Below are 15,750 nucleotides of genomic sequence, written 5' to 3' on the forward strand. Positions count from 1 at the left end.
CCATACAGCTCTCCTATCAGGAGGTTTACCACTTACTCAGAGTTAACTCAGAGTAAGTGGTAAACCTGATAGGAGAGCTGTATCAGTGCTGTGGCTTCATTCTCCTAACAAAACAATGCCATATCTAGGAGGTTTACCACTTACTCTTAGTTAACTTACCTAGGTTTGCCACTAAACCACGTACTTGGAATACCCCCCAGCTACCCTGGCAGAAGGATATCATTGTATAATATATCCTTAAAACTGTTGCACAGTAGGCCTACTGCACACATGAAACTTTAGATCAGTTGTGAACAGTAGCCTAGGCTACACCGTAAACTAAAGTTTTTTTTGGATTACAGTAAACCAAAGGTAAGAACGAGTAAAACATAACACTGGGCTCATTCGACTTCATGTAGCGCTGTGCAGATCTGGCTGAACGAGATAGATGCTGGACTTCTGTACAGTGTATTCAGTCATCATGCGCAGCCTGATCTGTGCAGCGCAAGGGCTATGTAAACGGGCTCTGACTGAGCCGTCAGAATCTGGCCAATCTGCTGCGCGATTGGCTTGGTAAATCCAGGAAATGACGTTTACAGTTTACGACTCTGGCCAGTAGCAGGGCTCTGGTTTGTGGTCGTAAGGTGAACAAAATTTTGACTGGTGCGTCCCGTCCTCTTTTTTACTGTCTATGGTCCCGTCAAGAACTTTTGAAGACCAATGTGATGTGGGATCCTGGGCAGTTATAGTAACAAGCAGGGCTGTCTATCTGAAGAATCATGCCGCCCTTGGCGCTCCCCCTTTTGAAGCTTTTTAGATACAATAATAAGGATAATTTGCAAAGGCTAGCAACATGGTGCTGTGCCTTACACACAGATGGTGGAATGTGGTCACTTGGTAGCAACAGATCCTCAAATAAGGCTAATTTAATGGTGGCGACATTTGATTCGGTGCCTTTAGCGCAGACTGCTCGCAAAGTCTGGGGACATTTGTTAGCACCAAACATGTGCTACAGCTCCATCAGCAGCGAGGAAAGGACGAATTGGTTGTGGTCAATATACAACGAAAATAAAACGCAGATAGAAGGTGAGTTTGAATGGTGGTTTTTGATGATGTTGTCAAACTTGATCTTATATTAAATAATAATGGCATTTGTGGCCTATAGTGGGCCGCCGTATATTCCTTGTTGGTGGAAGGTTACCGTGTCATGTGTTGTGTCTTGTGTGCTTTCTGTGGTGTCCATCATATCATGTCAACGTAATGGAAAAGTCATGTCTACACACATGACATCCTATGTGTGCTATTTCGTCTTGATGACTTCACTGCGACAGGGTTAGCCAGAAACTTTTGTTTACATTAAGAGTGTAATTGGGCGAGTGCAGAGTGAGTAGGCTACTCAAGTAGGCAATAATTTGTCAATTATTGTTAATGTGCATAACGTAGCCTACTGATGATGTATGAGTAGCAAATTACGAGGTGAAATGTTGTATTATGTGTTTGTTCATTGTTTTCAGCATTGGTCCCTGGTATGTTAAACAGTTCAGTGAATCCTGACACAATATTTGCCAACAATGAAATGAGCCTACAAGACATTGAGATCTATGGTTTTGACTATGACTACACTTTGGCATTTTACTCCAGTCACCTTCACACACTAATTTTCAATATTGCACGTGACATCCTCATTGAACAACACAGAGTAAGTATACCCTCTTCATCCTATTTATTTGTTAAAATGAAATGCATTCATTTTATGGCACCACATGTTTCCAAGCCTTTTCAAGACACAAATAAATATTATCTTTGCTAGGATGTGTCTGGTTTTCATTTAGCAATTCTATGTTTGTAGTGATATTCATGTGCTTTTGACTTTGTTCCAGTATCCTGAAGGATTACGGGAATATGAGTACATCCCCAACTTTGTGGTGAGAGGACTTCACTATGATGTGCAGAAGGTAAGTGGAATTTTCTTTCTCAGGTGATGTTTCTCCTATGACAGCAACTATTTTTTGTGTCCTGTATACCATCACCTCCGATTATGATTGAATGTATAAAGCTCCCTTAAATAGACCTGTTAGTTGTAAAAAGAATAGTGGGCTGGTGGTAGCACAGGGGTTAAGGAGCTGGGCTAGTATGTAGTAGCCTAAAACGTTGTAGTTTCAATTCCTGGCTTGCACCATTGTGCCCTTGATCAAGGCACTAAACTCTTAAGATGCTCCTGGGACAACGGCCCTTGTAATATAACTGACATATGTAAGTCGCTTTGGATAGAAAAAAAACTGTATTTTTTTTTTTTAAGAAAATCAAACATTTTTCATTGGAATAAACTAAGATTAAGAATCTTAATATAGTGAATGTTTGTAATGGTTGATTTTGAATGGAATACCAATACCTGCAATACTTAACTACAAAAGTTGTGTCCTTGAAGAAAACTAAAAGTCTGGAAAAAGTTTGGAATTAATCATGTGGAAAAGGGCAAGCGCCCTATGATTTAGAGAGCAATGAAACGGGCCTCCTCGGGGCTATTTCTATCCTAGTAAACATAGTCAATGTTTTTGATTGTCCTTTTAAATAACGTGGCACCTATCTAACCTTAAATAGAAATATGGGTCTTCCTGGAAAACTTGTCACTTTTTAGGTTTACAGTATACCTACCCAAGAAGTGTACTATATTATGTGATGTGCACTTAGTGGAACTGCTACATTTGAAACTGTAAAGTTAGCAATATAAGACTAATAATCTTATGGAACAGTTCAGCATCAGGTTTTGTTTTGTGTTAACACTGTTAAAGCTGCAATTACAATGTTCTAAACTAATTATTTGTATGATCTAGGCTTTACTAATGAAGATTGATGCATTTCATTACATCCAGTTGGGCACAGTGTACAGGTATATTGATATGATATCAAACTGAAATTTACTACTGTGTTATGTGGTGTGTAAAGAATATATTTAAACCCTATTGACAATGATGGTGGTGGTGTAGCTTGGAGTGACTAACTACCTATGCGTTCACAGCGTTATTGAGCAGTAGCTGTAGTGCCATGTGTGTATTTGTTTTTCAGGGGCCTTCACCCAGTGCCAGATAAAGAAGTTATCGCAATGTATGAAGGTTCCCATGTGCCTCTGGAAATCATGAGTGATTTCTATGGCAAGGTGAGATGTTGGGTCAAGTTGGCTCAGAGGTTCTGGTTGGTTATGTTGGTGTTGGTTAAATCAGTGCCCTTTTATGCATGAAGTGTAACAATGCAATGTACGGTGGTTATATGATGTTGTCAAACTTGATCAAAGTTGTTTATAATAAGTTGACGTATGTCATTTCTTATACTTTATTTTGTAAATATAAACTGATTGCAAACCAATAGCCAAGACAGAAGTCCTAGAGGGCAAATGTTTTCTTAATGGATATTCACTCTCGTGTGAACTGTTTGCCTCCTGTTGAAATTCTAAACCACATTAAATTGCTGCTGCTTCCCTCTCTTCTCTCCTTACTAGAGCTCTCATGGCCATACCATGAAACAGTTCATGGACATTTTCTCCCTGCCCGAGATGAATCTTCTGTGTTGTGTTAATGATTACTTCATGAAGCATAACATCGATTATGAACCAGTTCATCTATACAAAGATGTGAAGGTACAGTAGTGATTATTATTGCATTGCAGTATGTTTAAAGGTGCTCTAAGCGATGCTGGGTAACGTCACTTCTGTTGACTTTCAAACAAAACAGAGAGCTAGCTCGCTACTTCCTCCCCCTCCCTCCCGTGCTGCTCCTGTGCAATTGAAACTCTCCTAAACGCGCATCTCTTCTGGGATTTGCTGGAACAGTTTGTTATGTTTTTATGGCCTAGGTTTGCCCAGGTTGTTTTTGTTGCCGTTTTGGAGCCTGGGCTGTCCACAGAGATCCCTTTTTTTTTTTTACAGTGTATTCAGGACACAGACAGCTAGCGGTTGGTTAGGTGATGTTTTGTTTGTAGTAAGTGACATAAGATGTTTTAGCCTAAAAAACGCGTGGCATCGCTTAGAGCACCTTTAATGTTGATGCTAACTGTTAACTGTAGCCTGTATTTATGAAATATTCAGATGCATTAACTTTAGATGATTCCCACAGTCTGTCAAGTGACAAATGACATTTCACTGGCTGCTTGGGGTCATACAAGGTAGTGCAGAATGTAATTTAGGGAGGGCTGGTCGGACGGCACCATCTGTCGGGCCCCTGGTGGTTATCAACTGTCTATAGGTCAGATGGGGTATGGGGTACAGTCAGTGGGATGAGCATTTGTATTTAGTGGCCTAAAATACTAAATTGATTTGCAAATGAGGCAGTGTTTCCTTGTTGTTGTTATAGGATTATTAACAAATTATTATTTATTGTATATATTGTTTATTGTATTTATTGTATTTATTGATTATTAATTATTAATTATTGTTTGTCATTGTTTTGTACCTTTCCCTCTAACAACAGACTGTTCTTTTTATTATGATTATTTATCTCTTGTTCTCTAGGAGGCCATAGGAGACGTCCATGTGAAGGGTATCATGTATCGAGCAGTTGAGGCTGATATTGGTAAGACTGCATTAAGACTTTTAAATAAAAGTAATTGAGTCACAGCATATTACATTTTAGCAATTCAGTGCACTCATGAGGAAACACAGCTAGGTCACGTCTCTCCTCTTGACATTGTTTCCCGGAAAGCAAACTGTTTTGATATTTATTTCTCCAAAGCAAATGACTAATTTGTCCTGTGATCTTTCTTTGATCTATGTTTTGTAGATAAGTATATCTGTTATGGTGAGCAGACCCATGCTGTGTTGCGAAAACTGTTTGAAAATGGGAAGAAAATGTTCTTGGTCACCAACAGTCCATTTGACTTCGTGTAAGTAAACGTGTCTGGTTTTTGGGTATGATAAGATATTCTTGCCTTAGGTGATTAATTATATCAGTCTTTCTCCTTTGTTGTGCGTCATTAATTGACAGTGATCGAGGGATGAACTACATCGTGGGGAAGGACTGGAGAGATCTCTTTGATGTTGTCATAGTGCAGGCGGACAAGCCTGGCTTCTTTAACGACAGGAGAAGGTATGTTTAGGTTTATGGAATTTTGTCCAAACCAACTTACAGTATATAAACATTATATTATTAATTCAAAATAATAGTTTCAAATAATGTCCAAAAGCCTACATAAGTATAATAATGTTAACAATTTTCACCCCAGGATTACATCAATTCTGGATAAAAATGAGTCATGAAGGCTCACAGAAAGGCTTTAGTCTATTTAATAAACATACTTAACTTAATAATTACTTTGCCCACCACAAAAACTGCATTGCACAAATAAATAGGGCCAAGCATGTTAGCTTGTATTGTGTCTGTTTGTTTGAAGGCCATTTAGACGTGTTACTGATAAAGGAGTGCTGCTGTGGGACAGGATTCATCGCCTGGAGAAAGGACAGATTTATAAACAGGTACTAAAACCGTTATAAATTCAATGGAAAGTGAACTTACTGTGTTTTTGATGTACAGTACTAAATGCGCACATAGTCATTGGCATGCATTTAATCATATGCTTAAATTATATATATATTTATTGATCTGTACTTACTATAAATACTGTATCATGGCAGGTTTGGGTGTGTGGGTTTAATGTAATGTTTTCCTTTTGAAGGGAAATCTGTATGAGTTCCTTAGACTCACAGGTTGGAGGGGCTCTAAGGTGCTGTATTTTGGTGACCACATATACAGTGACCTGGCGGTAAGAAATTTAAGATATATGTGAATAAATGAATCCATGTAAATGTAAATCTGTTGTTTCCCATGTTCACCCACACCTGTGTGAAGGGGAAGGTCAGTGATTCCAACTAAGCATGGCATCTCTGCCCTCTCAGGACCTGACTCTCAAGCACGGCTGGCGGACGGGGGCCATCATCCCAGAGCTGCGCAAGGAGATCAAGAAGATGAACACGGAGAAGTACGTCCACAACATGACGTGGCTCCAGGCCCTCACCGGATTAGTGGAGCGCATGCAGGTCGGACGGTCACTTCTTATACGCATTCTTATATCTTAATCAGTTGTTATCCAAAGGAACTTAATAGAACATACATTATGCAATTTATTATAAGGGTCAGTCACCCCGGAGCAACTCGGGGTTAGGTGCCTTGCTCACGGCTTGTTTGCCGTATACTGCTTCTTAAATGGCTTTGAACATTTTTTTTGACAGGTGCACCGAGATCCAGCATCTCAGGCAGTAGTTCAAGAATGGATCAAAGAGAGGGAGCACTTAAGGTAAACCAGACTGCACCACTCAACCTCTAACATACAAAGACCCCTAACAATTTATCAGCTTTGTGCAATATTGAATCAAAGTGGCATGGGATTTATGTTTGATTGATCCTGGCAGATCCCAAACCAAGGACATCTTCAACGCTCAGTTTGGGAGTCTCTTCCGCACCTACCACAACCCCACATATTTCTCCCGTCGCCTCTCGCGCTTCGCGGACATCTACATGCCGTCCCTCAGCTGTCTGCTCAACTACGACCTCCAGCACACGTTCTTCCCCAGACGCACTCCGCTGCAGCACGAGTCCCCCCTGTGGCCAGAGCAGGGCAGTGCAGGCGTTCCGTGCACTCCGCCCCCATCGTAGAGATCAAACGGACTGAGCACACCTCCCACATGCTAATCCCTGATTGGCATATTGCACCATGACTTTTTGGTCAGGTATGTTACCGTTGGAAAAGAAGCACTCTGTGATGTTAGCACTAAAGGGAACGTCTTTATTTTTTTAATAATAAGCAAAAAAGTCCAGAATATTGGCTTTGCACATTTGCTCGTCATATTTAATCTGACATTGTTAAGGCCAGTTTCTATATGTCAGTCTGTATTCACCGTTTAGCAGAAGTCATTGGTGCATGTTGAATTCTACACAGCCCTTATGGAAATAACAGATACAATTTATATTGTAGTAGCATGTCATTTTTAGGTTGGGGAAAAAAGAATAGTCTCTAATGTTATATGACTGGAACTTACATTTAACTTCTTACGTACTACATGGATTTCCTTTCTTGTTCAATGCAGGCATAAAAAAATGGAACTAATTCAGAATGGGAACACAGGATAAAGTTTGTGTAGTGTCAGAATGTACTACTAACTTGCCTTTGTGTCTGTGGTATCTGTGTTTGGAAATAAGGGAAGACTTGAAATCCTGTTAAGTCACTCAGGACTCCAGGGCTCATCTCTCTGTAATGCTGCTTAAGACCAAGCAGCCTGTAATGGAAGATGACTGGATCACTGCTGATGTGATTGTGTACAAGCCATTTGACCTTTTCCTCTGTAAATGCCTTATGCTCTCACAGAAACTGCACCCATTGCGTCTTGAGCATTGTAATAACCTATATATTTAACATTTAGTAATTTAGCTGATGCTTTTATTCAAAGCTTCTTCTGCAATCAAATCTTAAGCTCATCTGCATAGAGCTTTTGCTTCGGTGTCACATGTCACTGGATCACATTACACTCTTCTTATACATGAGTAAGGCCTACTACCTATTTTTATAGAATAGTTTTATTTCTAGAGTGCTGAAGTGGTGTGAATGTGTGTGTTTGTGTCTGTGTTTGTGGCAAAGGTTTCCATTTAAATGGATTACAGTTTCTCGCCCAGGAATTATGAATAAATAATATTGATTCTGAAATGCAGAGATGAGAAGTTCATGTGGAGCTCTATACAGAGGTGAGAGTAGGTATTAATAAAGGCTTGATTTGCAGCTGTAGTATGACTTATAGCAATGTTGTAAATACATGAACATCTCATGTACAGAGACTTTTGCTGTTTTGAACCAAAGTGTGTTACTGTAAAATCTGTTCTATTTATTTAGTGACGGGACTTGCACTGAATGTGGTCTGTTCAAACATCTTGCACATGAGTAAACCAGTATCTCAGTAAGCAATACGATTATACTAGACATAAGTCATGGTGTAGGAATCATGTTTTATTGAGACTGGGAAGAATTCTCTCAGGATATAAAACAGTTGGCAGTCCAGCAAATGTATTGTTTTTAGTGGAATTTAATATTGAAACTGAATGATAACTTCTGTACTCTATTTTACTTCAGAATGTAACTGGTCCTTCGTTGTATATTAAAACTAGTTTTGTTCTCAGTCAAAAATGTGAAACAGTTGTGTTGTTTATCACTTACGATCAAAATATACCACTTTTTACATGAACAACTGAAATATTACTTGTGAGATGTGTTATAGTTATGAACATTCATATGTGTGACAATAAACACTTGCTTCAGAGAAACAGAACATGCAGCTGAGATTAATTCATAGTAAACCCCAAAGCTACTTTGTCAAATTGGAAAGTAATCAATCAGATAGCACATAAGTGGAACCATGACAATCCTGTCAAAGACAAATCTGAGCCTTCCCCCTTCTTGGGAATTAAATATGGATAATAATCAGATCACTAGCCTTGAGCAGAGCAGACACACTGATGAGGAAGCCTAGTTCAGAGCCTAGCTGATTCACTGGTGAATGAATCCAAGATGAAGAGCAACTTCACCCCGGCAGACATGGACCTGTGGACTGAGGCTCCGGAAGCGCCCACCATTTTCCCCCGGGTGGGCTACAGCGTTCTCTCTTTCCTCATGTTCATCAACACGCTGTTATCGGTCTTCAACAACACACTGGTGATATCGGTGATGCTGAAGAACCCTCAGATCGTCAACGCTATGAACGTCATCATCCTGAGCCTGGCCACGTCTGACCTTATGATTGCTTGCTGTGGCTCTGCCATTGTGACACTCACCAACTACAAAGGCTACTTCTTCTTGGGGAAGGAATTTTGCATATTTCAAGGATTTGCGGTGAACTATTTTGGTAAGTTGCCCAAGTGTTTGTATTTTGTTTTGCAGGGCTCTGTACTGTACCTGTAGTCATAGAAATGCTAGTTTGTGTGGAAGGTGAGAGAAGTTGTTATTGTTATTATCAGTGTACTGGTAACATTAAGCTTCACACTGACTTCTTCATCTTGTCTATAAAAGACATTAGTCTCATTACACCTGTGGTATCCTCTGAAAACCCCTTTGAATTGGTGTCACAATATCACATCACCTCCTTAACACTTTAATGTCTTTTTCATCAACTTCTATTAGAAAGACATCATGCTCCTAACTTGAAAGTTCATTTCCATTAGCACATCACTACACACATTCACATGTATTCATTTAGCAGATGCTTCTATCCAAAGCGACTTATGTCAGTTACATTTCAAGGGACTATTGTCCCGGAGCAACCTGAAGTTAAGTGCCTTTGCTCAAGGGCACAACAGTAGAAGTTGGGAATTGAACCCACAACTTTTCAGGCTACAACATGCTAGCCCTGCTCCTTAACCACAACACTACACACACCTGTGTTGTTGCAGGTCTGGTTTCCCTGTGCACGTTGACGCTGCTGGCGTATGAGCGGTACCGGGTGGTATGCAAGCCCATGGCTGGCTTCAAGCTGAACGTGCGGCGCAGCTGCCAGGGCCTCATGTTTGCGTGGGTCTACTGCCTGTTCTGGGCCGTGGCGCCGCTGATGGGCTGGAGTTCGTACGGCCCCGAGGGCGTGCAGACGTCCTGCTCGCTGGCCTGGGAGGAGCGGTCCTGGAGCAACTACAGCTACCTTGTCCTCTACACCTTACTCTGCTTCCTGTTGCCAACCGGCATTATCATTTACTGCTACAGCAAAGTCCTCATCAGCATGAGACAGGTGCCTCTCTTCTGTGAAAACTGCACATGAAATGGTTCTGATTCAGTTGACACCGGGTATTCAGTTGTACTCACTAGATTGGTTCACCTTACAATAAGAAAGATTTTTCACATGTATGTAGGCTTGTTGGCTTTTGAGTCTTGCTATAACTGCTTTGATTTTGTGTGCACGATGCATGTTATATCCCAGGAAACCTAATGACACGGTTGTAATTGTGACTGTAGATGTGATGTCATGACGTGAATGTCTTCACTCTCCAGCTGAACAGGAGTGTGGAGCTGCAGGGAGGCCGATCGAGCCTGGAGGAAAATGAGCGTGCCGGTCGCATGGTCTTGGCCATGATTGTGGCCTTCTTTATCTGCTGGCTGCCTTACACTGCTCTGTCTGTGGTGGTGGTGGTGGACCCAGAGCTGGAGATCCCTCCACTGCTCGCCACCATGCCCATGTACTTCGCCAAGACCAGCCCTGTCTACAACCCCATCATCTATTTTCTATCAAACAAACAGGTGGGACAAGATCTCTTCCTCAATGTTCTTCTCTTTCTCTCTCATTCACACATTCACTCACTCTTTGACACAAGCACACACACACACACACACACACACTGGGATTAGAATCACTATTAACATGCTTAACCAACTGAACCCGACCTCCTGCTGTGTGTGTGTGTCATCTGCAGTTCCGTGACTGTGCCCTGGAGGTTCTCTCGTGCGGCCGCTACATCCCCCGTGGCACCAAGACCGGCAGCCTCATGATGGCGTCCCTCCAGCGCAGCCAGATCACCAGCATTCCAAGTAGAATCCAGCCCGTCTGACCACAGTTCCATATCAGAACTCAGAACTTCACCATATATCCTGTAGCATGTTCCCATTTCCAGTGCACAGATAAAGTGTCTGTGGAGGATAGGGCTGATCCAAGGAAAAAATCTTTTATCACAATGTTTTGTTGTTGTTTTCTTTTGTAAATAAAAATCAGTTTGTGTACTAAACCATGATTGGTAGATGTTTGATGGAAAAAAAGGTTAGAGGTTAACAGCTGGAGTGGGCCTGTGTAAAGCCTGCTGCTCCTACTCATCCCATTACTGCGGATGACATGGGGACCAAAGAAACCCTTTAGTTAGTGGTCTGGCTAGTGTTTAAAGGCCTGAACCTTTGCCATGTTTTTTTATAACACTTTGTCCATTCAGTAGCCCATGCATTTGGGATGAATATTTTGATGATATTTGATTTTCCAACATAATAGTGCACCGTACAGGTATAAGTGTGCTTTGTAGAGAATGGTAATTTGATCTTTTTGACTGATTTCACAGCATTGTATTAATTGTTGAATTCTTGTTCCTTGCATATTCTTGTATTTCAATTAAATACATTGTGTACCTGTTACACACAACACATCAACCAGAAAGCTAATGTATGAAATGAAAGTACAGTATTAATCAAACATTTATTTTATTTCAACAAATATTTTAGGTGAATAATGGTTTGTATATGGATATACATGTGGAGCGGTGGGTTATCTAACCGCCCAGCTCAAACTAAATAATTGGTGTTGAAAATAACACAACTTACAGTACATGGAAAACACATCTGTGTCCAGATAGGGACAACACATTCGTTTAAGAGTGTGGAAGTGGAAGACGTAACCAAGAAGTCTTTATTGTGTAAGATGCAACTCATTCCCGAAGGAAAAGAGAACATCCAATTAAATTCACCCCATTCCGAGATAATTGCTATTATATCAGCAAGTACATACAAGACCGGGACCAAACTTACGAAATTCTCGAGGAGTTCCCAGGTGGTCTCCATTGCGCAACGGGGTGTTAATTGAAGAAGCTGTCACATCCATGTCAGAAACATGTGTGCTCTGTTCCTGTGCTCCCACTACTTGTGACTAACAAAATATTATCCATGTGATGGGTGTCATCGCCGTGTGGTCTCTTATTCTTTTAACCTGAAATGCAAGGAAACGTTTCACATGTACTGGGATATTTAAACATATCTGTACGCGCAAACTACGTTGATTTAGTTCTGACGGTATCCAGTTGCGCGTTATTGTTCTTCACTCTATTCGTTGGATTTGCAGCAAATTTGTTCGTGGCATGGGCAGTGCATAACCAAAAGTCTCTACAAACAGCCAACAATGCATTGTTGGTGAATCTCGCGGTGATAGACTTTTTACGTTGCGTTATCGACTGTCCGTTAATATTGGCCATTTTTTCTAAATGGAGAACGCATCGATAAAATTGGATTTTCATTGTGCAACGCACAGTTTGCCTCCTTCGCCATCACCTGTTGCGTCCAACTGCTTACTTTGGCTAGCATCAGTGCAGAGCGATACCAAGCTATAGCACACCCTTTTAAAACAACTGAGCGGCGAAAGCGGGTCAGGGTATGGATTCCTTCAACTTGGATAGTGGCAATTATTGTATCTATTATTTGCTCAATATTTGTGAGGGACTCTCCGGTGTATGTGAGGTGCAAAGGACTGGATGTAAAAGAACTCCCGTCGTACGAGACATTTGGAATGTATATTTTGATCCCACTGTGGGCTGCTTGTCTGGTGGTCATCACTGGATTCTATTCTCGCATCTTTATACTCGTGAAAGCCCATAGCAGAAAAATATTTGACAAAGGCACGACTCTTGATGACATAAACAGCAAAGCAAAGAGCACTGATGCGACTAAAGTGGACGACAGCACGATAAAGGATATTGTTAAAATGGTACCTGACGTTACTGTCAAGACGGATGTTTCTCGTGCGCAAGAGAAACGTGCTTTTACAGCCAACATTCTGGCAAGTGGTGGACACACTGTGTCCGCGCCCCTACAAGCAGCCGACCAGAATTTAACTTTAGACAAACATCTTCCAGAAACAAACAACACCACCAGAGTTCTCGCCGATACCAATAATTCGACACAACATGCGTCCCCTTCACAGAGCAGAACACTTGTACTGATAGACCTTGAGAAACGCGAGGTCGACAGCACACCCCACCCACAACCTTTGACCGCGCCCGGGACAGCTACTTTGGAGTCAGCTGAGGAAAAGCAACCTGGCACACAAACAGCACCCGTTCCGCCTGAACCTGAAGAAGATATAGCAGGTGCCGTCTGCATGATGCCACCGCGCTTTAACGCAGACAGGGCGAAGACAAATAAGGAAAACAAATTGGCAAAACGTTCGGGTTACATCATTCTTACTTTCATCATACTTTGGACACCTTTCATCTCGATGGTCCTTGGCAATTACGTTATCGGCTGGTCCAGTTCCACAAGAGTAAGTATTTATCTCCTTAGAAGGCCAGCAGACCTCTTTGTGGCCTAGGTAGGCCTACGTAGCCGGCCAGCCATGACGCAGAGTAATTGTTTGGCTAGTCATTCTTGGTCAGAATTGAATTTGAATGAAAGAGGGCGTATTTCAGTCAGCTAACTTGTAACATAATTTTGTTAGACACGATAGCCTACATCATGTTAATCAATGTAGGCTATTATCAAAAAGGCAATCAATATTCTAATTCATTAGGTTACACATAAGGGGACTTTGAAATTATATAACAAATAGGCGTATCTCTAAAAAGTAGAATATCACTGAAAAGTATTTTTTTCATTGTTTATGTCAAAAAGTAAAACTTTCATATACAGTATTCTAGATTAATTACACATAAAGTGAAATATTTCAGGCCTTTTTTGTTGTTTTAATCTTGATGATTAGAGCTTACAGCTCATCAAAATAAAATAAAAACATCTGCATATCAAAATATTAAAATAAAGAGTTTATAATACAGAAATGCCTTCTGAAAAGTCATTCAAATCTGACTTATCTGAATGAATGCACTCAACAGTTGGTCAGGGCCACCAGAGGAGGAACAGCCAGTCTCATACCCGAGCAGCACTCACTACAAATTGCTTGTGGCTGAAATGCTAAATGTATTTGCAAGAGAACTTGGGACCACTGAGCAATGATCTAGTTATTTTTTTTCTCCTTAGCCCTGGTAAGACCCTTCTAACATTGTCTCTAGTTCAGGAGTGGTTTGGCAAAAGGAATGCAAGACTTGTATCCCATTTTCTTGGATATGTCTGTATGTAGTGGCTCTTGATGCACTGAATCCAGCCTCAATCCACTTCTTGTGACGTTCCCACAAGTTTCTGAATATAGGTTTGCTTGACAATCCTCTCATGGTTAAAGTGACCCCTGTTGCTAAACGTTTTCTTACACATTTCCCTTCCAGTCAACTTTCCATTTAGCCTAGAAATCTAGACGCACCCTAGCGGCAGAAAATTACATTTGCTTCCAGGGCTAGTCTAGCAACTCTCCATTGGCTTGTGAGCTCGAAAAATTAAACCAATCAAATCGTGTATAGAGTCGTTAGGCGGGCTTAACATAATGATTGATGGCAGAGTTGCAACGGTTTGGCTTGAATTCCCTGCTACTTGAAAACAAAGAAGATGGATGTTGCTGTTGGCCAACAGTGTGACACGAGTTAAGCTTGTTTTAAGATGGCAAAAGTTTGAACTAGCCAACTAGCTCCGCTGGTGGGAAAACGCATGGGACTCAGCTGTCCCTATTATGTGCAGAGGGAATTTGAAAGACAACCGATTATCCCGCCCCTCGGACTGAGCACTGCGAACGGTGAGTGCCCAGACCCTACATTTTAATGTGGGTCTGGCTCGTCAGGCTACTTTCCATTAATATATGTTTTGATACAGCACTCTTAGAACAGCCGGCCCTTTCAGCAATAACCTTCTGTGGCTTACCCTCCTCGTGGGGGGTGTCAGAGAGTGTCTTCTGGACAACTGTCAAGTCTTTTCCATGATTGTGGGTGTGAGTACTGAATCAGACCGAGAGATTAAAGGCTTGGGAAACTAAAAAGAAAAAAGAAAAAACAAAAGGCTTGAAATATTTCACTTTATGTAATGAATCTAAAATACATTAAAGTTTAACTTTTTTTAAATTAATTATGTCAAAAAGTGAACTTTTCCACAATATATCTTTTTAGATGCGCCTATTAAAAAATCAAGAGTCAACATGTATGTTTAACATGTTAATAGAATGATAATGAGTTCAAACAGATGCATAAAATATAATAAAAATGGAATAATATAAGTTGTGTAAAAAAGTAAGACAATACATTAACATTTAAGAATTATTTGCATTTTGTGTATGCATTGTTTCACAACTTCACAACTGTATATTTCAGATGGAGATAGCACTGGAGTTGAAGATATTTACTATCTCTCTGGTCTGCATGACATCTGTCACCAATCCAATAACTTATGCTGTTGTAAATCCACAGTTTCGCACAGAATTTTATAGTCTTAGATCTAAATTTAAGTCAATGTGTTCAGCAAAATAACAATAACAACAAACACATTTTTTTATGATTATGATGCATCTTCTTGTACTTATATGACATTGCTTGCATTAGTGAATTAAGTGGGACCTACAGGCCCAGTTATCCCGATTTTGCCCTGGTGAACTCCCCACACCTCACAAGTGTTGATTAAAGCCTGGAGGTTTTCTGTGTTTTGGAATCCTCCTGAGCGTTCCAAGCCCAATCAAGCCTCACAATTCTTCTGGATTGCACACAAGATTAAATGCAAACCTGCAAAGCCATTTCCTCAGCACTAGATTACAAAGGCTCCTTTGGAAATAGTGGTGGATTATAATGCATTTTTTTCTACATCACTTGTCATTTGGCTGACATTCTTAGCCAGAGGGACATACAGCAAACTGACAGCAAGGACAGTCCCCCTGGAGCAAGTTGAGGTTAAGATTGAGACAACACACATTAAGGGTGAGCTGGAGATTGAACCCAGCACTTGACAGACCTACAGACCAGCTGATAAAACAACAAGCCCTAAGAATTTATCAGATTTAAAGGATTTATCAGATTAAAGAAAATCCATCATAAGGAATTGTATTTAATACATATTTAAGAAACACATCTATTATAATTCTAAAAGATAAGTAGGATGAGTTTTTTTTTCAATTGTCTGAGGAAAAATTATGTATAATCTTCCATT

The 15,750-nt window shown here is 40.6% G+C and overlaps 3 protein-coding genes across 3 annotated transcripts; all 3 read left to right on the top strand.

Moving 5' to 3' along the window:
• Positions 1–281: 281 nt before the first annotated feature.
• On the top strand, positions 282–8,146 carry nt5dc3 (5'-nucleotidase domain containing 3). The gene is made up of 14 exons (XM_048257860.1): positions 282–1,065; positions 1,494–1,678; positions 1,860–1,934; positions 2,814–2,869; positions 3,046–3,136; positions 3,476–3,613; positions 4,484–4,544; positions 4,752–4,854; positions 4,956–5,057; positions 5,362–5,443; positions 5,644–5,730; positions 5,864–6,004; positions 6,197–6,261; positions 6,377–8,146. The coding sequence occupies exons 1-14, from the start codon at positions 759–761 to the stop codon at positions 6,618–6,620; spliced, it is 1,737 nt and encodes a 578-aa protein (XP_048113817.1). The 5' UTR covers positions 282–758; the 3' UTR covers positions 6,621–8,146.
• Positions 8,147–8,520: 374 nt separating this feature from the next.
• Positions 8,521–10,699, top strand: LOC125302810 (pinopsin-like). Its single transcript, XM_048256129.1, has 4 exons — positions 8,521–8,854; positions 9,399–9,727; positions 9,988–10,233; positions 10,407–10,699. Exons 1-4 carry the CDS (start codon positions 8,521–8,523, stop codon positions 10,539–10,541), a joined length of 1,044 nt encoding a protein of 347 aa, XP_048112086.1. The 3' UTR covers positions 10,542–10,699.
• A 963-nt stretch (positions 10,700–11,662) lies between these two features.
• Positions 11,663–15,628, top strand: LOC125303808. The gene is given in 3 exon segments (XM_048257737.1): positions 11,663–11,940; positions 11,942–13,003; positions 14,925–15,628. Coding segments are annotated over 3 exon segments (1,476 nt in total). The 5' UTR covers positions 11,663–11,682; the 3' UTR covers positions 15,081–15,628.
• The last annotated feature ends 122 nt before the right edge of the window (positions 15,629–15,750 follow it).

The sequence above is a fragment of the Alosa alosa genome, chromosome 11, assembly GCF_017589495.1.
Source record: "Alosa alosa isolate M-15738 ecotype Scorff River chromosome 11, AALO_Geno_1.1, whole genome shotgun sequence".
In the NCBI taxonomy this organism is placed as follows: domain Eukaryota; kingdom Metazoa; phylum Chordata; class Actinopteri; order Clupeiformes; family Clupeidae; genus Alosa; species Alosa alosa.

Coding starts and splice junctions, on each gene's coding strand:
- LOC125302810 (XM_048256129.1), top strand. CDS start 8,521: ATGAAGAGCAACTTCACCCCGGCAGACATGGACCTGTGGACTGAGGCT. Junction 8,855..9,398: donor ATTTGCGGTGAACTATTTTG/GTAAGTTGCCCA, acceptor GTGTTGTTGCAG/GTCTGGTTTCCCTGTGCACG. Junction 10,234..10,406: donor ATTTTCTATCAAACAAACAG/GTGGGACAAGAT, acceptor TGTCATCTGCAG/TTCCGTGACTGTGCCCTGGA.
- nt5dc3 (XM_048257860.1), top strand. CDS start 759: ATGCCGCCCTTGGCGCTCCCCCTTTTGAAGCTTTTTAGATACAATAAT. Junction 3,137..3,475: donor TGAGTGATTTCTATGGCAAG/GTGAGATGTTGG, acceptor TCTCCTTACTAG/AGCTCTCATGGCCATACCAT. Junction 6,005..6,196: donor GATTAGTGGAGCGCATGCAG/GTCGGACGGTCA, acceptor TTTTTTTGACAG/GTGCACCGAGATCCAGCATC.